The sequence below is a fragment of the Hyperolius riggenbachi genome, chromosome 3 (assembly GCF_040937935.1).
Source record: "Hyperolius riggenbachi isolate aHypRig1 chromosome 3, aHypRig1.pri, whole genome shotgun sequence".
Classification (NCBI taxonomy): domain Eukaryota; kingdom Metazoa; phylum Chordata; class Amphibia; order Anura; family Hyperoliidae; genus Hyperolius; species Hyperolius riggenbachi.
This window is the reverse complement of record NC_090648.1, coordinates 362582197-362600197: the sequence shown is the minus strand read 5'-3', so window position 1 is coordinate 362600197 and position 18001 is coordinate 362582197. Positions and strand designations below refer to the sequence as shown.

Sequence of the window (18001 nt, the reverse complement as noted above, 5' to 3'; positions counted from 1 at the left end):
TGAAAGATTACCAGTGAAAACGCCTTCCTTGACGTCTGATGCAGGCAGCCCAGAAGGAGTCAAGTAGTCATCACCTCACCACCGCGTGATGACCTGTAGCAGTACTGCAGGCTGTCAGTGCATGGCGCCCGTGGAGGAATCAGCTTTCCGAGCTCTCTTCGCCTGTGTATTTCCTGGTCCCTAGTTTCTCCTGGATGAACGTCTGGTCACCAGAGCCGGGACAAGATCCTCCAGCACCCAAGGCTGAGACACCAAAGTGCGCCCCTCCATCCCTGCCACCCCAGCCATCACACACTGATTGCTATTAGACTAAGAGGCGCCACAGGGCCCACAACCTCCCCAACATATCTAGTTATATGGCTTGCAGTCACTGCCATGTATCCCCTTTTCTTATTTCTTTCTGCTTCAAACACAATTAGGAATGACAGCTGAATGAATTCTGCGCCCCCTCCTACACTGCGCCCTGAGGCTGGAGCCTCTCCAGCCTATGCCTCGGCCCAGCCCTGCTGGTCACTAGTAAGTAGGCAGATCTACTTGTGACCTGTGGCTGTGTGACTGTCCCTAAAGAGTAAAGGGTGTAAAGAGTCCACGGGGTGGGAGGGAAGGTGGCGCAATTTTTACACCCTCACCCTTGGGTGCAATTTTTGCCTAGAAACTGCCCTGTCCACCATCAAAGCCTACAGTGAGAAATGGACATGCATAACTCTACTTTTCTTATGCTCAGGCCACAATGAAGCAATCATTACGGTCTTCAAGCTAAGAGTAGTGTATATATATGCATACAAAACATTTGCATTTGAAATGACAAGGTACAGAGTATGCATATGTACCGATGTGTACATCAAGGTAAAGATGCCCCATTAAGTATGATATATAATGCAATAATTTCATTAGATTTGCAGGATAGAAAGTAATCTGAAGGTAATTATCGATTGTTTGCATAAACCGGACAATTAGGGCACTATCTCTCTTCAGAGACTACTGGTAAATCCAACAATCTGATAGACTAAATTTTTCTATTACAATCGACCCTAGAATGGTTTTAAATTGATTTTCTTCACATAGTAAGTGGGTTTCTAGATCTGATCAAAATATTGCATTTGACAGAAAATATTGTACCGTTAACGGGCACCTAACCCTTTAGCAAACAATTTAGAGGCTTGCAGGTGCTCCACGTCAATGTATTTTAGCACATTTCTTTTGTGTGTTTATGGATTTACTTGTCACTAGGGGGCAGTGTAAGGCAATAACAGAGGCTTTTAGTTTCTATTTTTTCTGCTAGGAAATGCGATCAAAGCAGTCAAAGAATTTACAGCACAATGAGTTCTGCAGGCTGGGGTCAAAAGCACTGCGCTTATCTCAAACAAGATAACTCTATTGAATTTGCTAATGGATTAAAAAGTGCCAACACTTAAAATTATGAGGCAAATTTGTGTCAACCATCGGGATAAAACTTGATACTGTAGGCGACACTGTGAAGCCCGAGCGCAATACAGATGCTCACTAAGCAACAGCTAAACGTGTTCTGTATGGAGGGGGAGGAGACGCAATGACCATTCACTTCTTAAAGGGAACCTAAACTGAGAAGGATATGGATTTTTCATTTTAAAATAATACCAGTTGCCTGACTCTCCTTCTGATCATTAATACTTTTAGAACAAGCATGCAGATCAGTTGCTCTGACTGAAGTCACACTGGATTAGCTGTATGCTTGTTTTAGGTGTGTGATTCAGCCACTACTGCAGCTAAAGAGATCAGCAGGACTGCCAAGCAACTGGTATTGTTTAAAAGGAAACACCCATATCCCTTCTCAGTTAAGGTTCCCTTTAAGAAATATAGGTCTGTCTTAAACATTTAACTGATGTCTGATTGCTTGTATATGTTACGGCCAGAACCCGAAGTTTGGCCACTTCTAGTTCTGGCCGGCCACTTCGGGTTCTGGCCGGCCAATGTGCGAAGTGGCCGCTGCGCTGCGGCCAATGTGAGGAATGAAATGATTCATGTAAAATGAATGTATCTTCTGGCCTCTCTTCCCCCCCCCCCCCCCCCCCCCCCTCTCTCCTTTTCTTATGGCCAGCCGGCGGGGACAGGCGTGTCCGAGAGTCGTTTGTCGCGCCAGGGAAAGCAGAGCAGGGAGGCTGCAGACATTGCTTCTGCCAGCACCCGCTCTGCAAGAACGGCAGGCTTCCCTGCCGTGACGAATGACTCCGGAGGGGACACACGTGTCCCCACCGGCTGCTAATAGTAAGAGAAGGAGAGAGAGGCAGAGCAAAAGCCGGCGGCTTCATCTGTTTCATTGCCGCCGGCTTAATGTCCTTAAATGAACTAAGTTGCGATACATTTGCCCGCTGCGCTGCGGCCAGAAGATACATTGATGTTACATGAATCATTCCATTCCTCACATTGGCCGCAGCGCAGCGGCCATTTCGCACATTGGCCGGCCAGAACCCGAAGTGGCCGGCCAGAACTAGAAGTGGCCAAACTTCGGGTTCTGGCCGTAACATATACAAGATATGGTGATGTGCTATGAGATAATCCTGACTATCCCTTAAATGGATGTTGCCATAGCCCCAAGCTCTGGCCTTTGAGGCATCTGTGGCAGCCACACAATTTACACTTTCCCGGCACTTCAATAATGAAATCCAACTGCAGTAAATTAGTATTGATTAAATAACCACACAGATACCGTACTTTAAATTTGATTTAATTCTGCTTAGAATCATGCAAAACCAATGTTTAAAAATTTTACTCTGCTTGGAGTACAAAACCATCAATTCCTGTAAATACAATCAAATGTTTCCACTGTTTTCACTGCTTTTTAGTGTAATTGCCTCAAAACTCATCAGATGTTATCAGTCGGCTTTTAAGTTGGCTGAGCCAGCCTATAACGACCTCCTCAGCCAATAATCAAGCATGTGTATGGCAGCCCCCAACTGCAAGCAATCCGCTGGGAGGACCAACTCGGCTGACCCACGGCCAACTGCATTCTTCACGCCACTCTTCCGCCCACCATGTGATGTCACACATGCGACGCTATGTTTCCCCTCTGCCCCCCGCACAGCAACGGAACGCGTTGTCAGCTACATAGCTGACACATGTCTGTAATGGACGGCACAGTGGTTTTGCCTAAGGGAACTGGGTCCTGACCCTCGACCGACAACAAAAGTCAAAGTTCTATATGCACCTTCAGAAATATTTGTAGATTTTCTATTTTATTTTTTTTAATTTATTTTATTTCAGATTTGATCAGTATTAAAACTACCAACTATAGTTGCAAAGGTCCTTCCATGTGTGTGTATATCTCTAGCCAAAAAGCTTTAAAGAGACTCTGTAACAACATTTACAGCCTTATTTCTTCTATCCTATAAGTTACTATACCTGTTATAATGTGGTCTGTCTTACTGCAGCCTTTCCTAGTTGCACAGTGGCTGTATTATCTCTGTTATCTAATCTAATCTTCTTTCCTTTGACGGCTTTGTCGGCTCAGGCAGGAATGTGCTGCTCTGCTGTGATAGGATAGAAGTTATGCACACCCTCTCTACGCCCACTGCATGCTGAGCTTTTTTGAGCCTGTCACATGCTGGTCAGTGGTGCTCAAATACCCCTTTTTTAAAAGTCGATCTTTTTTAAAATTCGAGTTTGGTCGAATTTGAATAGTAAATTATTCGAGGTCAGTCGAATATTCGAGTCGAATAATTTTTACTATTCGATTCGACCTCGGACTTCGAGCTCACTATTCGAGTCGGTATTCGAGCTCATTATTCGAGCTGACTATTCAAATTGGCCTTAAATAGCTTCCAACACTTGTTTTGAGGGTGAATGATGCAAGAAACATCTTTTTTTCCAAGTAACAGCAAGTGATTATGTGGGGATGTTCCTTTAAAAAAAAAAAGGTGGAAAGAGTTGTCCAAAATTTTGTTCAGTACTGTATATACTTCTTCTTCTTCTTCTTCTTTATCTTCTATATCTTCTTCTTCTTCTATATCTTCTTCTATATCTTCTTCTTCTATATCTTCTTCTTCTATATTGTCTTCTTCATCTTAATCTTCATCTTAATCTTCATCTTCATCTTCTTCATCTTCTCCATCTTCTTCTTCTTCATCTTCTTCATCTTCTTCTTCTTCTTCTTCTCCTTCTCCTTCTTTTTCTATATCGTCTTCTTCTTCTTCACTTATTTCTCTTTTCAATTTTTTTTTAAAAAAAATGCAGCTATTTTTGAGCGTAACAAATAGCTGGTGGCGCACGCATGTTGGAAGCGCCATTGTATGTGCTCCCTGGCAGTGGAAACACAGACAGCAGGAGGTAAATTCAGCAGCAGGAGGAGGAGGATGAGTGTGTGGCAGGAGGCAGTCAATGAGGCAGGCAGCGTGACATAATAGCCCTGGTACCTAGTGGTGATACCAGGGCTGTAAATAAACACAGCAGGCAGGAGGTCCCAGACAGCGGTCGTGCAGCCCACATCGTGTCCAATACAAAACTGGGACAACACAGTTTTCAACCCGGGCACCTCTGAAAAATTAAACCTTTTTTTTTAATGGTTTTTTGGTTTTGTTTGTAAAACAAATTACACAGATATATAGCTATTTTTTGACGTAATAGCTGGTGGCAGAGTGGCAGCAGAATGTAATTCTGTGTACCCTGGCAGTGGGAAACACAGACCGACAGCAGCAGCAGCAGGAGGAATGGAGGAGTAATGTGAGCAGCTATTGTTTGATGTAATAGCTGGTGGCAGAGTGGCAGCAGAATGTAATTCTGTGTACCCTGGCAGTGGGAAACAGACAGACAGACAGCAGCAGCAGGAGGAATGGAGGAGTAGTGTGAGTGTGGCAGCAGGCATAATAGCCCTGGTACTTAGCGGGTGATACCAGGGCTGTAAATAAACACAACAGGAGGTCCCAGACAGCGGTCGTGCAGCCCACATCGTATCCAATACACAACTGGGACAACACAGTTTTCAACCCGGGCACCTCTGAAAAATTAAGCCTTTTTTTTTAATGGTTTTGTAGTTTTGGTTTTACAACCAATTACACAGATATAGCTATTTTTTGACGTAATAGCTGGTGGCAGAGTGGCAGCAGAATGTAAATCTGTGTACCCTGGCAGTGGGAAACACAGACAGACAGCAGAAGGGCAGTACACAGCAGCCCACTGTAGTTGTAAAATGTGTGGCTGCAGGCGACGTAATAGTCAAAGTGAACCAGGCTGGCTTAGTGAGCAGGAGCCAGGAGGTGGTAAAAGGTGGTAAGGAACATTAACGATGGTTCTAAGTTCGGGCAGCCAATTCATGTCCCCCTCTCGCCGACAACAGGGGCCAGGAACTCGCCTTCCACCCATGCCTGGTTCATCTTGAGAAACGTCAGTCTGTCCACAGACTTGTGAGACAGACGTGAGCGTTTTTCGGTGACCACGCCACCAGCTGCACTGAAGCAGCGCTCGGACAGCACGCTGGAAGGGGGGCAGGACAGCACTTCCAGGGCGTACTGCGCCAGCTCGCTCCAGATCTCCAGGCGCTTGACCCAATACTCCATGGGATCAACAGGGGCATCGCTGTCAAGCCCGCTGTAGGACCCCATGTAGTCAGCCACCATGCAGGTCAGGCGCTGGCTGTGACCAGAGGAGGATGCTGCTGCATGCACCTCCTCTCTAGTCACTGCTGCCGGAGCCTCTACAGTCCTGTAGAGCTCGTGGCTGAGAGACAGCAGGTCTGTGGGGCGCTTGCTGCTGGATGCAGGCACCTGCTGCTGCCTCTGTGCTGGCTGGACAGTGGGGGTGGAAGGCTGAGGGAAGGCTTCCTCCAAGCGCTCAACAAGGGCCTGCTGCAAGCTCCTTATTTGTTGCGCTGGGTCTCCTCCTGCAGGCGGCAGGAACTGGCTCAACTTCCCCTTGAGGCGCGGGTCCAACATCATGCTGATCCAGATGTCCTCCCTCTGCTTCATCTGGATCACCCTGGGGTCCCTGCGCAGGCACGTCAGCATGTGCGCTGCCATTGGGAAGAGGCGGGCCACGTCTGCTGGCACATCGACGGCAGTGCTGTCCTCATCCTCCTCCTCTGCCTCCTCAGCCTCATCCTCTCTCCACCCCCGCACCAACTCAGCTGCGCTGTGCTGATCCCCCTTATCAGCAGCAAGGTCAGGGACCTCCACCAAGTCCTCCACCTCCTCCCCCTCAGAGGTGGACTGTGCAGCTGCTTGCCGCTCCTGCTGGTCCAAGGCTGCCGCTCCCTGTTCCAGCAAAGCATCGAGGGCCCTGTTCAGCAGACAAACCAGGGGCACCCACTCGCAGACCATAGCATGGTCCCTGCTCACCATGTTAGTGGCCTGCAGAAAGGGAGCCAGCACCTGCTGCATGTGCCTCCAGTCATCATCGGGGACGATGGACAGGATGTTGCTGGTCTTGTCCCTTCTCTGAGCGGCGGAAACAGTGGCCTGGGCAAGGTACTGGTTGACAGCGTGCTTCTGTTCAACCAGACGCTCCAACATCGCCAGGGTGGAGTTCCAGCGAGTCGGAACGTCAAGGATCAGCCGATGGCGTGGCAGCTCCAGCTCCTTTTGCACGTCTCCCAGGCTTGCACGGGCTGCAGCCGAGCGCCGGAAGTGACGCACAACATTCCTTGCCGTTTCCAGCAGTTCGCCCATCCCCTGGTAGATGCGCAAGAACTTCTGCACCACCAGCTTCAGCACGTGGGCAAGACAGGGGATGTGGGTCAGGTTTCCCCTGTCTATTGCGGCAACCAGATTGGCCCCATTGTCGGCCACCACCTCTCCGACTCTGAGGCCTCTGGGGGTCAGCCAAATCCTCTCCTGCTCCTGGAGTTTGGCCAACACATGGGTTGCCGTCAGCTTGGTCTTCCCAAGGCTGACCAAGTGCAGCAGCGCTTGGCAGTGGCGGGCCTTCACGCTGCTGCTGAGGCGGGGGGTTTGGCCAGGTGTGCTGGAGGATGGCAGAGGATCGGAGGAACCTGCTGCAGTTCCCCCGACCCTGCGGGGTGGCACCACCCACTGTGTTGCTGCTGCTGCTGTGCCCGCTGCTGCTCTCCCATCCTCACCCCCTTCCACCAAGCTGACCCAGTGGACAGTGAAGGACAGGTAGCGGCCTGTCCCGAAGCGGCTGCTCCAGGAGTCCATGGTGACGTGGACCCTTTCACCAACCGCGTGCTCCAGCCCTCGCTCCACATTGGCCATCACAAAGCGGTGCAGTGCAGGAATGGCCTTGCGGGTGAAGAAGTGTCTGCTGGGGAGCTGCCAGTCTGGGGCTGCGCAAGCAAGCAGCGCATGAATGTCTCTCCCCTCCTGCACGAGCGTGTACGGCAGGAGTTGGGAGCACATGGCCCGTGCCAGCAAGCCGTTCAGCTGCTGCACGCGACGGCTGCTGGGAGGCAGAGCCCTAACCACCCCCTGGAAGGACTCGCTCAAAAGGCTCTGGCGTGGCCTTTTGCTGGCACGGGAATCAGCAGACACAGCAGAGGAGGCCACTGAGGACTGGCTGCCAGAACAGGCCTCAGTGTCGGCGGCAGGAGTTGCAGAGGGGGGAGGAGCAGTGCGTTTCCGCACTCCTGCTGGTGCTGCTGGAGGAGCAGGAGGGCGGGTGGCTGCTGTTGCTGTTGCTGCTGCTGCTGAAGGCTGTGCAGTGATGGGTGTGGTGCCACTGCCAGCACCAGATGCCTTCAACCTCTGGAACTCCTCATGCTGGTGGAAATGTTTTGCAGCAAGGTGGTTGATGAGCGAGCTGGTGCTGAACTTTAAGGGGTCTGCACCTCTGCTCAACTTCCGCTGACAGTGGTTGCAAGTGGCGTACTTGCTGTACACTGTGGGCATGGTGAAAAAGCACCAGATTGTTGACAAAAACAACCCCCTACGGCATGGAACCGCTGCTGCCTGTCTCCCTGTGGTGGTTGGGGGGGGGGGGGGGCTTGGGTGCGGCTGGTGGTGGTACTGGCAGATGCTGCTGCTGCTGCTGCTGAGCCTGAGACACCAGCAGGCTGGGGGACCTGCCTACTGCTGCCAATGCTTGCAATGATGCGCCTCCTTGCAAGGCCCACAAGCGCATCCTCCTCCTCCTCCTCCTCCTCCTCCTCCTCCTCCTCCGAGCTGCTGACGACATCCCCTGGAGCTGGTGGCACCCAGTCTCTGTCTGTCACCGTGTCATCACCATCCTCCCCCTCCTGAAACATGTCCTGCTGGGATGATGACCCCCCAAACTCCTCTCCTGATGCATTAATGGGCTGCTTGACTGTCGCCACAGTCTTGCTGTCCAATCCCTCATCCCCCAAAGTGCCCATCAGCATCTCCTCCTCCAAATCGCCAACAACAGCAGACAATTGACTCATCATTCCTGGGGTCAAAAGAGAGACTGACGGTGAACTGGCCTCCTCCCCAGGCCCTGCTCGGCGGCTGCTGCGAACAGGGGTGGTGGTGGTGGTGGTGAGGGTGGAGGCCTCGGATGCAGAGCTGATGGCGGGCTGCTCATCCTCCGTCATCAGTTGCACCACAGTGTCTGCATCCTTTTCCTCAATGGGACGTTTCCGACCCGGCTGGAGGAAAATCGGAGCAGGTGCTACACGCTGCTGCTGCTGTGTCTCTGCAGCGTGAGTTGCAGATGCTCCTGCTGGGTGGTGCCCAAGGCATCCACGGCCAGTGGCTATAGGAGGAATGTTAGCCACTGACGCTGCTGCTGCTGCGGAACTGTGCATGGTGGCGCGGCCGCGCCCGCGGCTTGCCACAATGCTGCTCCCTCTCCTCCTGATTCCCTTGCTGCCCTTCCCCTTGCCCAAACCGCGGTGGCTGCCACTTCCAGACATCTTCGATGTTTTGGGCGTAAACACACAAGTTTTTTAAAAGGGCGGGTGAAAAGTGGGGTACTTTAATAGAGTGGGTTGGTGGGCGAGGTGACTGAGTGAGTGTCTAGTACAGTAAGTAAGTAGTAACAGAGTCAGTAAGTACAACTAGGAGTTACAATAATCAGTAGTAATAATCACAAGGAAATAGAGTGTGTGTACACAGACAGTGAGTGAGTACACGCAGGAGCTAGCCTATGAACAGTGACTGAGTGTCCCTACTAGTACAGTAAGTAGTAACAGTAAGTACAACCAGAAATTACAATAATCAATCAGTAATCAGAAGGAAATAGAGTGTGTGTACAGTACACAGACAGTGAGTGCACGCACACGCAGGAGCTAGTAGCCTATGAACAGTGACAGTGAGTGTCCTAGTGCAGTTACAGTATATAACTATTCAGAAGGAAAAAGAGTGTGTGTACAGTACACAGACAGTGAGTGCACGCACACGCAGGAGCTAGTAGCCTATGAACAGTGACTGAGTGAGTGTCCTAGTACAGTTACAGTATATAACTACAATACAAAATACAATCAATCAGTACTAAAGGACAGCAGAAATACTGGTATAGATGAGAAATAAACAGAGGACAGGAGAGAACAGCTGCCCACACAGGCAAGGCCCTGAGGCCTAAAGCTGTAAGCCTGCAGCAGCTGTCTGAGTCTCTCTCTATGTAACACAAAAGCTACTAACTAAAATACAATGTCTATCTAACTAACAACAATATAGGTGTATATAGGAGGTGTATGTGAGCAAAAACGCTAGGTAAATGACCACAATAAAGCTCTTGCTAAGCCAACGCACAAAGGAGCAGATCACTCTCTGTGCAAAGTCGGGCAAGGACGGAGAAACGGAACATGGCGGACGCTATTTATAGGGTAGGGGCTGGCCAGGGTCCCCCTCAGTGATTGGCTGCCATCAGAGGGCCTGGGAGCCCTCTGATTGGCTCTAAGGACATCAATCTGGGCTATGACGCTATTCGAGCTCGGTATTCGAGCTCGAATAGCGCTGTTAGCTCGAATAGCGCGAATAGTGAATGGGCTATTCGAGTTCACTCGAATAGCCCATTCGAATAGCTCCAGCTATTCGGAGCTCGAATACCGAGCTCGAATAGCTGAAAAAGAGCTCGAATATTCGAACTACTCGAATATTCGAGCTCTGCTGAGCACCACTGATGCTGGTTAGCAGCCATGTGTTTTGTTTGTAAACACTGCCTAAAACTAGCAATTACAAGCCAGGATCTCAGCACGGAGTGGCAGAAACAGCAAAGAGGGGCCCGGGAGAACATAATGAATAGAATGGCATGATTTTTATTGTAAGAAGTTTAGAGTGCAGATTCTCTTTAAAGTGGATTCAAGATGAACTTTTACTCATTGCATAATTGTGTTCCTTTCCTATTGTTTATAGGGCATTCCTCAAGCCAAATACTTTTTTGTTTTTGTTTTAATACTCTAATTCCCTATAAACAAGCCACGCCCACAGGTTTTCAGAGAGCCAAGGCACTTTCAGACAGGAGCAAGGGCTTATGGGAGCTCAGTCTGGGCAGGAGGAGGGGGAGGTATTACTAGCCAGAGATTTCAGAGGCAGAGGGGAAGAGGGGGGATTAGTTTTTTTTTGCTCAAGATGCAGATAAGCCTGCCTCTGTGTAATGTTTACAAACATGGCTGCTGTCATTGTATCACAAGAAGAAATAATCATATTCTATTAAAGCTGTTTGCAGCTAGATTTGCTGTGTAAACTATATCTAAACTTTAGATAAGATATATAGACAAGTTACTTGTTATAGTTAGTTTTTCATCTCAGATCCGCTTTAAGATCTCTCCACTTCTAGTTAATGTTGAAGACACCAAGTAGTCTGTCAAGAAAATTGCTCTTTAAAAATCATACTGAAGTTCATATAACAGCATATAGACTTTCCATTGACAAGAGACAGCTGATGATTTTCTCAGGGAATTGGTACTCGTACAGTAAATTATACTCTCTTTATTGTACAATCTCATCACTTATGTGTAATATAAGGGACCACCTAAAATATCCATTCAGAGTATATTTACTCAAACTTCCGTACACACGCTTGATTAAAGTTGGCTGAGGCTGCTGATAACGACTTTCTCTGCCGATAATCTGGCTTGCATACAGCAACCCCTGACTGACAGTGGGCTAGCCAATCACTAGGCAGATCAATTTGGATGAGCAACGGTGGATAGCTTTGTTCTTCCTACTCGCCCCGGCTGCTGCCTGTCATATCTGCCCAGCTCTGTTGGCCCTCTGCTCCCCTACATTGCAACAGAATGTGTCGTTAGTCTACAGGCTAACTATGCATCTATACAACCTTAGCTCAGTGATGTGGCCCGAGGGATATCAAGTGATATCCATTTAGTGTGGATGGGCCTTTACCCTTCTACATAGATTTGATCAGAACAATTGACTGGCACAGTCTTCTATCCACTCTGTGGTGCCGCCCTGCTTTCTCTACACCAGAGCTGTCCTTTGTGGATACGCACCTAGGAGTCTTTTGGCTGGAGAGGGTGGAGCAGCAACGTCCTGGGTTTGGAGGAAGGAAAGACAGAGATGGGCGAAGCTGAAGTAGTGAGGAAGTGGAGTGACACTGCAAAGAGACCAGTCTTAACAAGAGCTCTAGAGGGCTGGAATGTGGCCGCAGTAAACCATTTGGACAACCCTGCTCTATACTATAGAGTCTATAGGCATAAATGTGGATACGATGTTGAGCCAAACTTGAGTCTGAAAATTTGTTGGCCTGAAGTTGTGTAGATCATCTCTGCAGAATGCACTTGCTGACTATAGGTACCTGTACCCTGCATCTCATATTTCTCCTACCTAATCTGGTAATAATTACTAGAGGATAGACAGTCACTGACATATTTTACCAACTTTTATCCATTTTTCTGGATAAAGCCAATACAAATTGCTATGTAAAAACTCTTTGATCTTGTCAGGAATAAGAAATATTCTTGCAGTTTTGTACTACGCCTCAAATAATACATTGGAGGCTTAATACAATATAGTATATAATACAATACAATATATAATAATACATACCTCTGTAATACATTGCTACTAACTCCAATAGTCAATACTGTCTGCATGAAGTGTTGGTGTCCTCTAGGTACCCCAGTTCATTCTTACAACCCAAAACCTTACAGATAGGTTAACTGCCCCCCCCCCAAAAAAAAAAAAAAACAAAACCTAACAAACATAAAATTGGCCTTGACAACAATGGGGTCATGAGACAGTCTAACTGAGCTAGGCATTCGATTGTGAGCTCCTCTGAGGAGCTTGACTATACAGCAATCCTATATAATAGGCAAGTGTCCCTGCGTCTGTCCATGTTTTAGTGCTTTCTAGCACTGTGCATGTGCAGGGACAAGACGCAGAGACACTGCCAGAGCCGGAGGAGGATGGGGCCAGAATGGGCGGGTGTGTGTGTGTGCGCACGAAGGGTGCACGATGTGCTGGCGGCGGGCCCGTTCCGGGCGTGACGGCGGGGGCGCACATGCTGCAGCGGGGACTGACCTGAAGCCTGTTTGTAAACTTGCTTAGGTCACTTAGTGCTATATAATACACAATAATAATGCTATATCTGTTATTGGTCTATAGCTTATGTATGTTATCTATATAAAAGCTGTTTGGATCTTGCCTCCAATTTCATTGATATTTAGCTATTAAAGTTCTGAGTCGTAAGACAGAACATTTTATTTTATGGGCTGTAAATTATTTTCCATGCAGCTATGCAAGTATCAGTCCATTTTTCCACTTGTCCTTCAAATGTATTTGTCAGACTTTGTAAATGATTGGTAGTATCAAGAAATAGAGCAATTTACAAATATCCATGTCCATGGAAAATATGACACAATGTTTAACCAAGAAAAGTATCCATGGTCATCAAAAAAACCAAGCAGCAACTGACTTGATATGAGCAAAGTATGTAATATTTATTCAATAACGTATCCAAACAAGTAAAAACAACCACAGGTCTCCAGTGTTGGCTGGGAGGGAACATATAGGTAATCAAATAGTAGATCAATGGTAAACACGCATTGGGGGTGAGGAAATAAAATTCAAATCACATATGCATGTGATGATGGACTGAACAGCACCCACTCCTCAATATTATAATCCTAATTGTAACACATATCCCACTGTCAGTATAGTACGAATAAATGCCTCACCGTTCCAATAGCACAGACCCTCGCAGCCCCGCCGGAGACACAGAGACCTCACATGTATCGCACCCCCTACGGTGCTTCTTCGGAGATAAAAAGGATAAAAAAGATCCGTCTTAAATACACGCTGACTTTCTGACTTTCATATGTCAGAAGTGAGTACTGACTTTATGTTTACAATTTCTTGCATGTTTTCTCTGAGTTGTCAGTAGGTGAGTACTGACTATCAGAGTTCACTTCATATCACTGCACTTTGTATATGGGAACCAGTACACACATGGAGTGGCACTGTATTTGGGGGTCACAATACACCCAATATGTCTCAAATTTTACTTTAGGACTAATTGATGTTTTTCAATACAGTCCGCAGGAAATTTTGATCATACATTACATATGGCACTTATTTGGTATTTGCATCTGTATCCACGGAACTGCAATCAAATCAAATCTCAAGACACCCACATCATGAATCTTCAATCAAATTAAAGCTCAAGTCACTTTATAATATTTATTAATTTATATACTCTTCACAATTATCATGTACTAATATTGTGTTTCACGATCAAAGCACCTTGCACTTTAACAAAATTGATGTAGTTGGCAGCACTGTAGTGTTTTCCCTCTGTGAGTATTAAAATAGAGATATTTGTATTTAATATTACCTGTAGTGATGTTTAACGACCACTAGATGTCATCGTTGTTCCACTACCATGATTGTTTCAACTCAAATTTAGATTTTGTGTGTAAATGTGTATTTTGGCCACATGATGGCGTCTGTATGGATCACATATACGTCTATTGACATTTTCACGTGCTTTCTTAGTATTAATTATATTCACATATTTAATGATTATTCTAATATATTAGCAACTGTTTTTGTATATGGGCAGTTATTTATTATTGATGTTGCCTCAGCCGTCTGTTCGCATTGACCCTCTGCATACAGCATCATCGGGCATGCGCCGCTCAGTCTATGCGAACGTGAGGTCGCATAGCGGAGTGACGCATAGGGGGTGTGGCCACGCCTCCTGTAGCGTTCGGCGGCAGCACAGCGTGTATTTAAGACGGATCTTTTTTATCCTTTTTATCTCCGAAGAAGCACCGTAGGGGGTGCGATACATGTGAGGTCTCTGTGTCTCCGGCGGGGCTGCGAGGGTCTGTGCTATTGGAACGGTGAGGCATTTATTCGTACTATACTGACAGTGGGATATGTGTTACAATTAGGATTATAATATTGAGGAGTGGGTGCTGTTCAGTCCATCATCACATGCATATGTGATTTGAATTTTATTTCCTCACCCCCAATGCGTGTTTACCATTGATCTACTATTTGATTACCTATATGTTCCCTCCCAGCCAACACTGGAGACCTGTGGTTGTTTTTACTTGTTTGGATACGTTATTGAATAAATATTACATACTTTGCTCATATCAAGTCAGTTGCTGCTTGGTTTTTTTGATGACTTTGTAAATGATTGGATCACAAAGATCTGGTAATCTGTAACCCAGTGTTGGTGGTTGTATTTTGTGTGTTGACAGCGCCAGCAATTGCTTTGCTCACCGTTAGGAGCGTAAACATGGTTTGTCCAACATTGTACCCATGCCGCCAGTTGTGATAAGTGATCTTTCTGTATCCTTTGCTTACTGAGAATATAAAACGCACCAAGACCTGTAATGCAATGAACAGGATATTAGCTGTATATTATAGCTATGGCAGGTAGAGAGTGCATTAGCATCTACATTTAATCAATTTTTAGTATGCATACAATATGCTAGTAACCTAGACAAAGCATGGTGTGCAGAATCAACACTGGTTGATATACTAAGGATGCTAGAAGCACTTAAGCTATACAGTAAATCTGGTGTGGCTTAAAAAAAAGTCTATTAGGCAGCAAAAATTTGTGATTATCACTTGGTTTATATCAGAATAAAGGGAGGTCTAAAAGGTTAGTGATTGAGGCCTAATCCACACTATAAGCGCTTTTCTGAGAGCTTTGTGGTTTATCGCTTTTAAAAAGTGAATGGGAGAAATTTTTTAAAATCGCTCAGAAAAGCGATTATAGTGTATGGTATAAGCTAATGTTCCACTCTGAGCACAGCTGAGCCTGCCCAACTCCTCCCTGTGTTTCATAGGAGGGAGAAAAGAGAGGATGTGGACAAGGTCAGCTTGATGGCTTTGTGCTGGGGAAGAAACCCCCACTCAGCACAGATAACTTCACAGGACTTTTCTCTGAAACAGCTGCATTAAAAGTAATGTGTAGGTAGTGGCAAAGTCGCCCATTCCCCTTTACTGCCAATGAAACTTTTGGCAGGGTGAAATAAAGCCTTAACAATACTTTCCAGGTTTATTTGATCACACAAGTTTCCCAGTGTTCTCCTTTGTTCCCCATCCTTAGTTAATCTACAGTTCAAACCTTTCTTCCAGAGCCATGTGCCAAGAACATTAGCTTGTCTGTTCAAAATTTCCAAGCAGACGCTGGAGATAATGAACCCCTTTTTATGTTTGCTTCAAAAAAGCATGGTAATTTTTTAAAAATTTTTTTTTTAATTCTTGTCTTACGTGATTGCCAGGGGCGTTGCTAGCCCGAACGGTCAGTGGCACATCCCCCGGATCTATGATGGGGTGCCCTGGATGTCCCCCAGGCAGTCAGCTGTGGTGCCTCTATGTGGGCATACTGGGTGCTGAGGTGCCATGCTGGGCAGTGTAATGCCTCTATGGGGGCATGCTGGGAGTTGTGCCTGAATGGGAGCATGGGAAGGGGTCCAGTAGAAGGTCTGGGAATTAATTCTGGGGGGGGGGGGGGGGCACTGGCAGCAGGCCAGTCCACCCATCTGAAAGCCAGACCATCCAGCACAGAAGCCAGGTAACTCTGCCTAGTTATGTTTGACACTACCTATTTATGGGATTTGCTGCATTTTTTTCAATTCTTATTATTACTGGAGAGAGGGCTTCATCCAACATTTTGCTGGGCAGGCCTACTTAGACCGCTGTTAAGATCATGTAAATTTGGCTCCACCGATGACCACACCCACATTCGGTTGCGTGGCCACACCTACTTTCCAGCTGGAGTGCCCAAAAGTGACCTGGATCTCTTCGGATCCTAGCAACGCCCCTGGTGATTGCAAAACAAATATAAGCCAAAATTAGTAACTAAAATAAGAATCCTGTCTTCTGTTCCAGCCAGATGACTTAACTAAGAGTCAAATTTAACTAAAAGTCAGTTTTGGCATGGATAATCGAGGCTTAATGGCATTGTTGCCATTTACCTGTTTCCCCCTCAAAGCTGGATGGTGTTTAATGTTCTGAATGGTAAAACATCTGTGTAGACTAATGGTGGCCATACATGGTACAATAAAAACGTTCGATTTTCCCGTTTATTAGATCTAAATGATCGAATTGAATGAAAGTTGAAAATATTTTTTTTTTCGATCAAGAAATTCGAACGATTATCCCGTTTTTTCTGGAAAAATGATCGGACATGCTGGAAAAATCTTTATATTCGATCTAATGGAATAATCGAACTAAATTATCTAATTGAAAAATTGTACCATGTATGGCCACCTTAAAGCTGAGGGGGTCATTGTCACAACTAGTAAGTCAGAGAGATTTCTTTTAGCCTGTTATTTAATACGCTGGAAATTGCTCATTTGCAGATTTCTGTATTCGGTTCAGATCAGTAGGCTCATAGGCTGAGCCAGGAGGCTGGAGCCCGGCTGTCATTCCTGCTTTAGCTTACAATTTTATGCATACATTCAAAATAGAAGCGATGCCTTTGGCACCATCTCCACTCTTAAGAGGAACTGTAGTGAATAAAACTGATTACTTTTTACAATATTACTTTATAAATGATTTAGTCACTTTTTTCCATTTGTAAAATCTTTCCTCTCCCTTATTTACATTCTGAAATTTATCTCAGGAGGGGACATCTAGATTGCTGTCAGGTGCATCTCTGCTGAATGTTTGCTCAATGTTTCAAAGCCAGTAGAAAATAATACCTGGTCTCCCAGAATGCGCCAGGAGGAGAATTCCATATGGCTAAACAGCCTAGGTATATACATTATTTCTGATGCCGAAACCAGGATAATTAACGTGTCTATCCTGAGTCATTTAGTTCATTCCACTATGTATGATTGTGGTGCCTCTTTAATTTATGCATTAGCAAACCCTGGCACTATTGCAATGAATTAGCTTAGATACAGTGGCCCATATGCAATTCACTTTTTCTCCTGGGTGATATTTTTAAACTTGTCAATAAAATGCCTTTTAAGCCACCAGAAAGCAAGAAAATGCTCAAAATAATGTTGATGGTACTTATTCATCTACTTTTTGGTATTTTTTAGTTGAAAAGTGCCGGAAAGTTATTTAAAATTGAAGATGAAAAATTATCTCCTAGGAGAAAACTCAGGTGAAAAAGAGAATTGCATATGGCCCAGTGTGTGTAAAGGTAATTCTTGGTGATTTATTATGTAGCAGTAACTGGCATTGCTGTCTGAACAGCTGCTATGATTCATGCTGAGCTTTGTATTTATGATTTGTGTAATATGTAGCAAAGCTTTGTGTTCACCTACCTCCTGTGGTATGTGGAACTTGTCAACCACTTCTAACTCGTAGTACATCTGTATAGCACATTTCACCAAGAATAGCTCCGACTGTGGTAAGTCACTAAAGTGAAATTCATAGATTTCAGCCTCCTCTGGATCCGGGAGCACTTCTTGCTGTAGGAACAGTGAAAGGCTAATGAAGTTAATACTTTAAAAATACACACAGACACACTAAAACATGAACATACTGAAAAGGAAGATATTAGGCTATAACACCATTACTCTTCATATATTGAAAAAGTACCATCCCATATTGATGCAAGCCCAACTTTGGTTAATGTATTTGGTAGTTCTGACCCCATCCTTGTCTATTCCAGAAACCGCACCGACTGTGTGTCCTGCTGATCCATGGGACTTTAGCATATCAGCCTGATTTTTATCCCA

The 18001-nt window shown here is 46.0% G+C and overlaps 1 protein-coding gene across 2 annotated transcripts in view; it reads right to left on the bottom strand.

Moving 5' to 3' along the window:
- The window catches only part of PDE6A (phosphodiesterase 6A), a 219093-nt gene that overhangs the window by 55012 nt on the left and 146080 nt on the right, over positions 1-18001 (bottom strand). For both annotated transcript variants that reach the window (XM_068277126.1, XM_068277127.1), the window contains 2 exons: positions 17585-17731; positions 14577-14684 (listed from right to left, as the gene is read on the bottom strand). In XM_068277126.1, coding sequence (XP_068133227.1) covers positions 14577-14684; positions 17585-17731 — 255 coding nt within the window. The remainder of the gene's footprint in view (positions 1-14576; positions 14685-17584; positions 17732-18001) is intronic.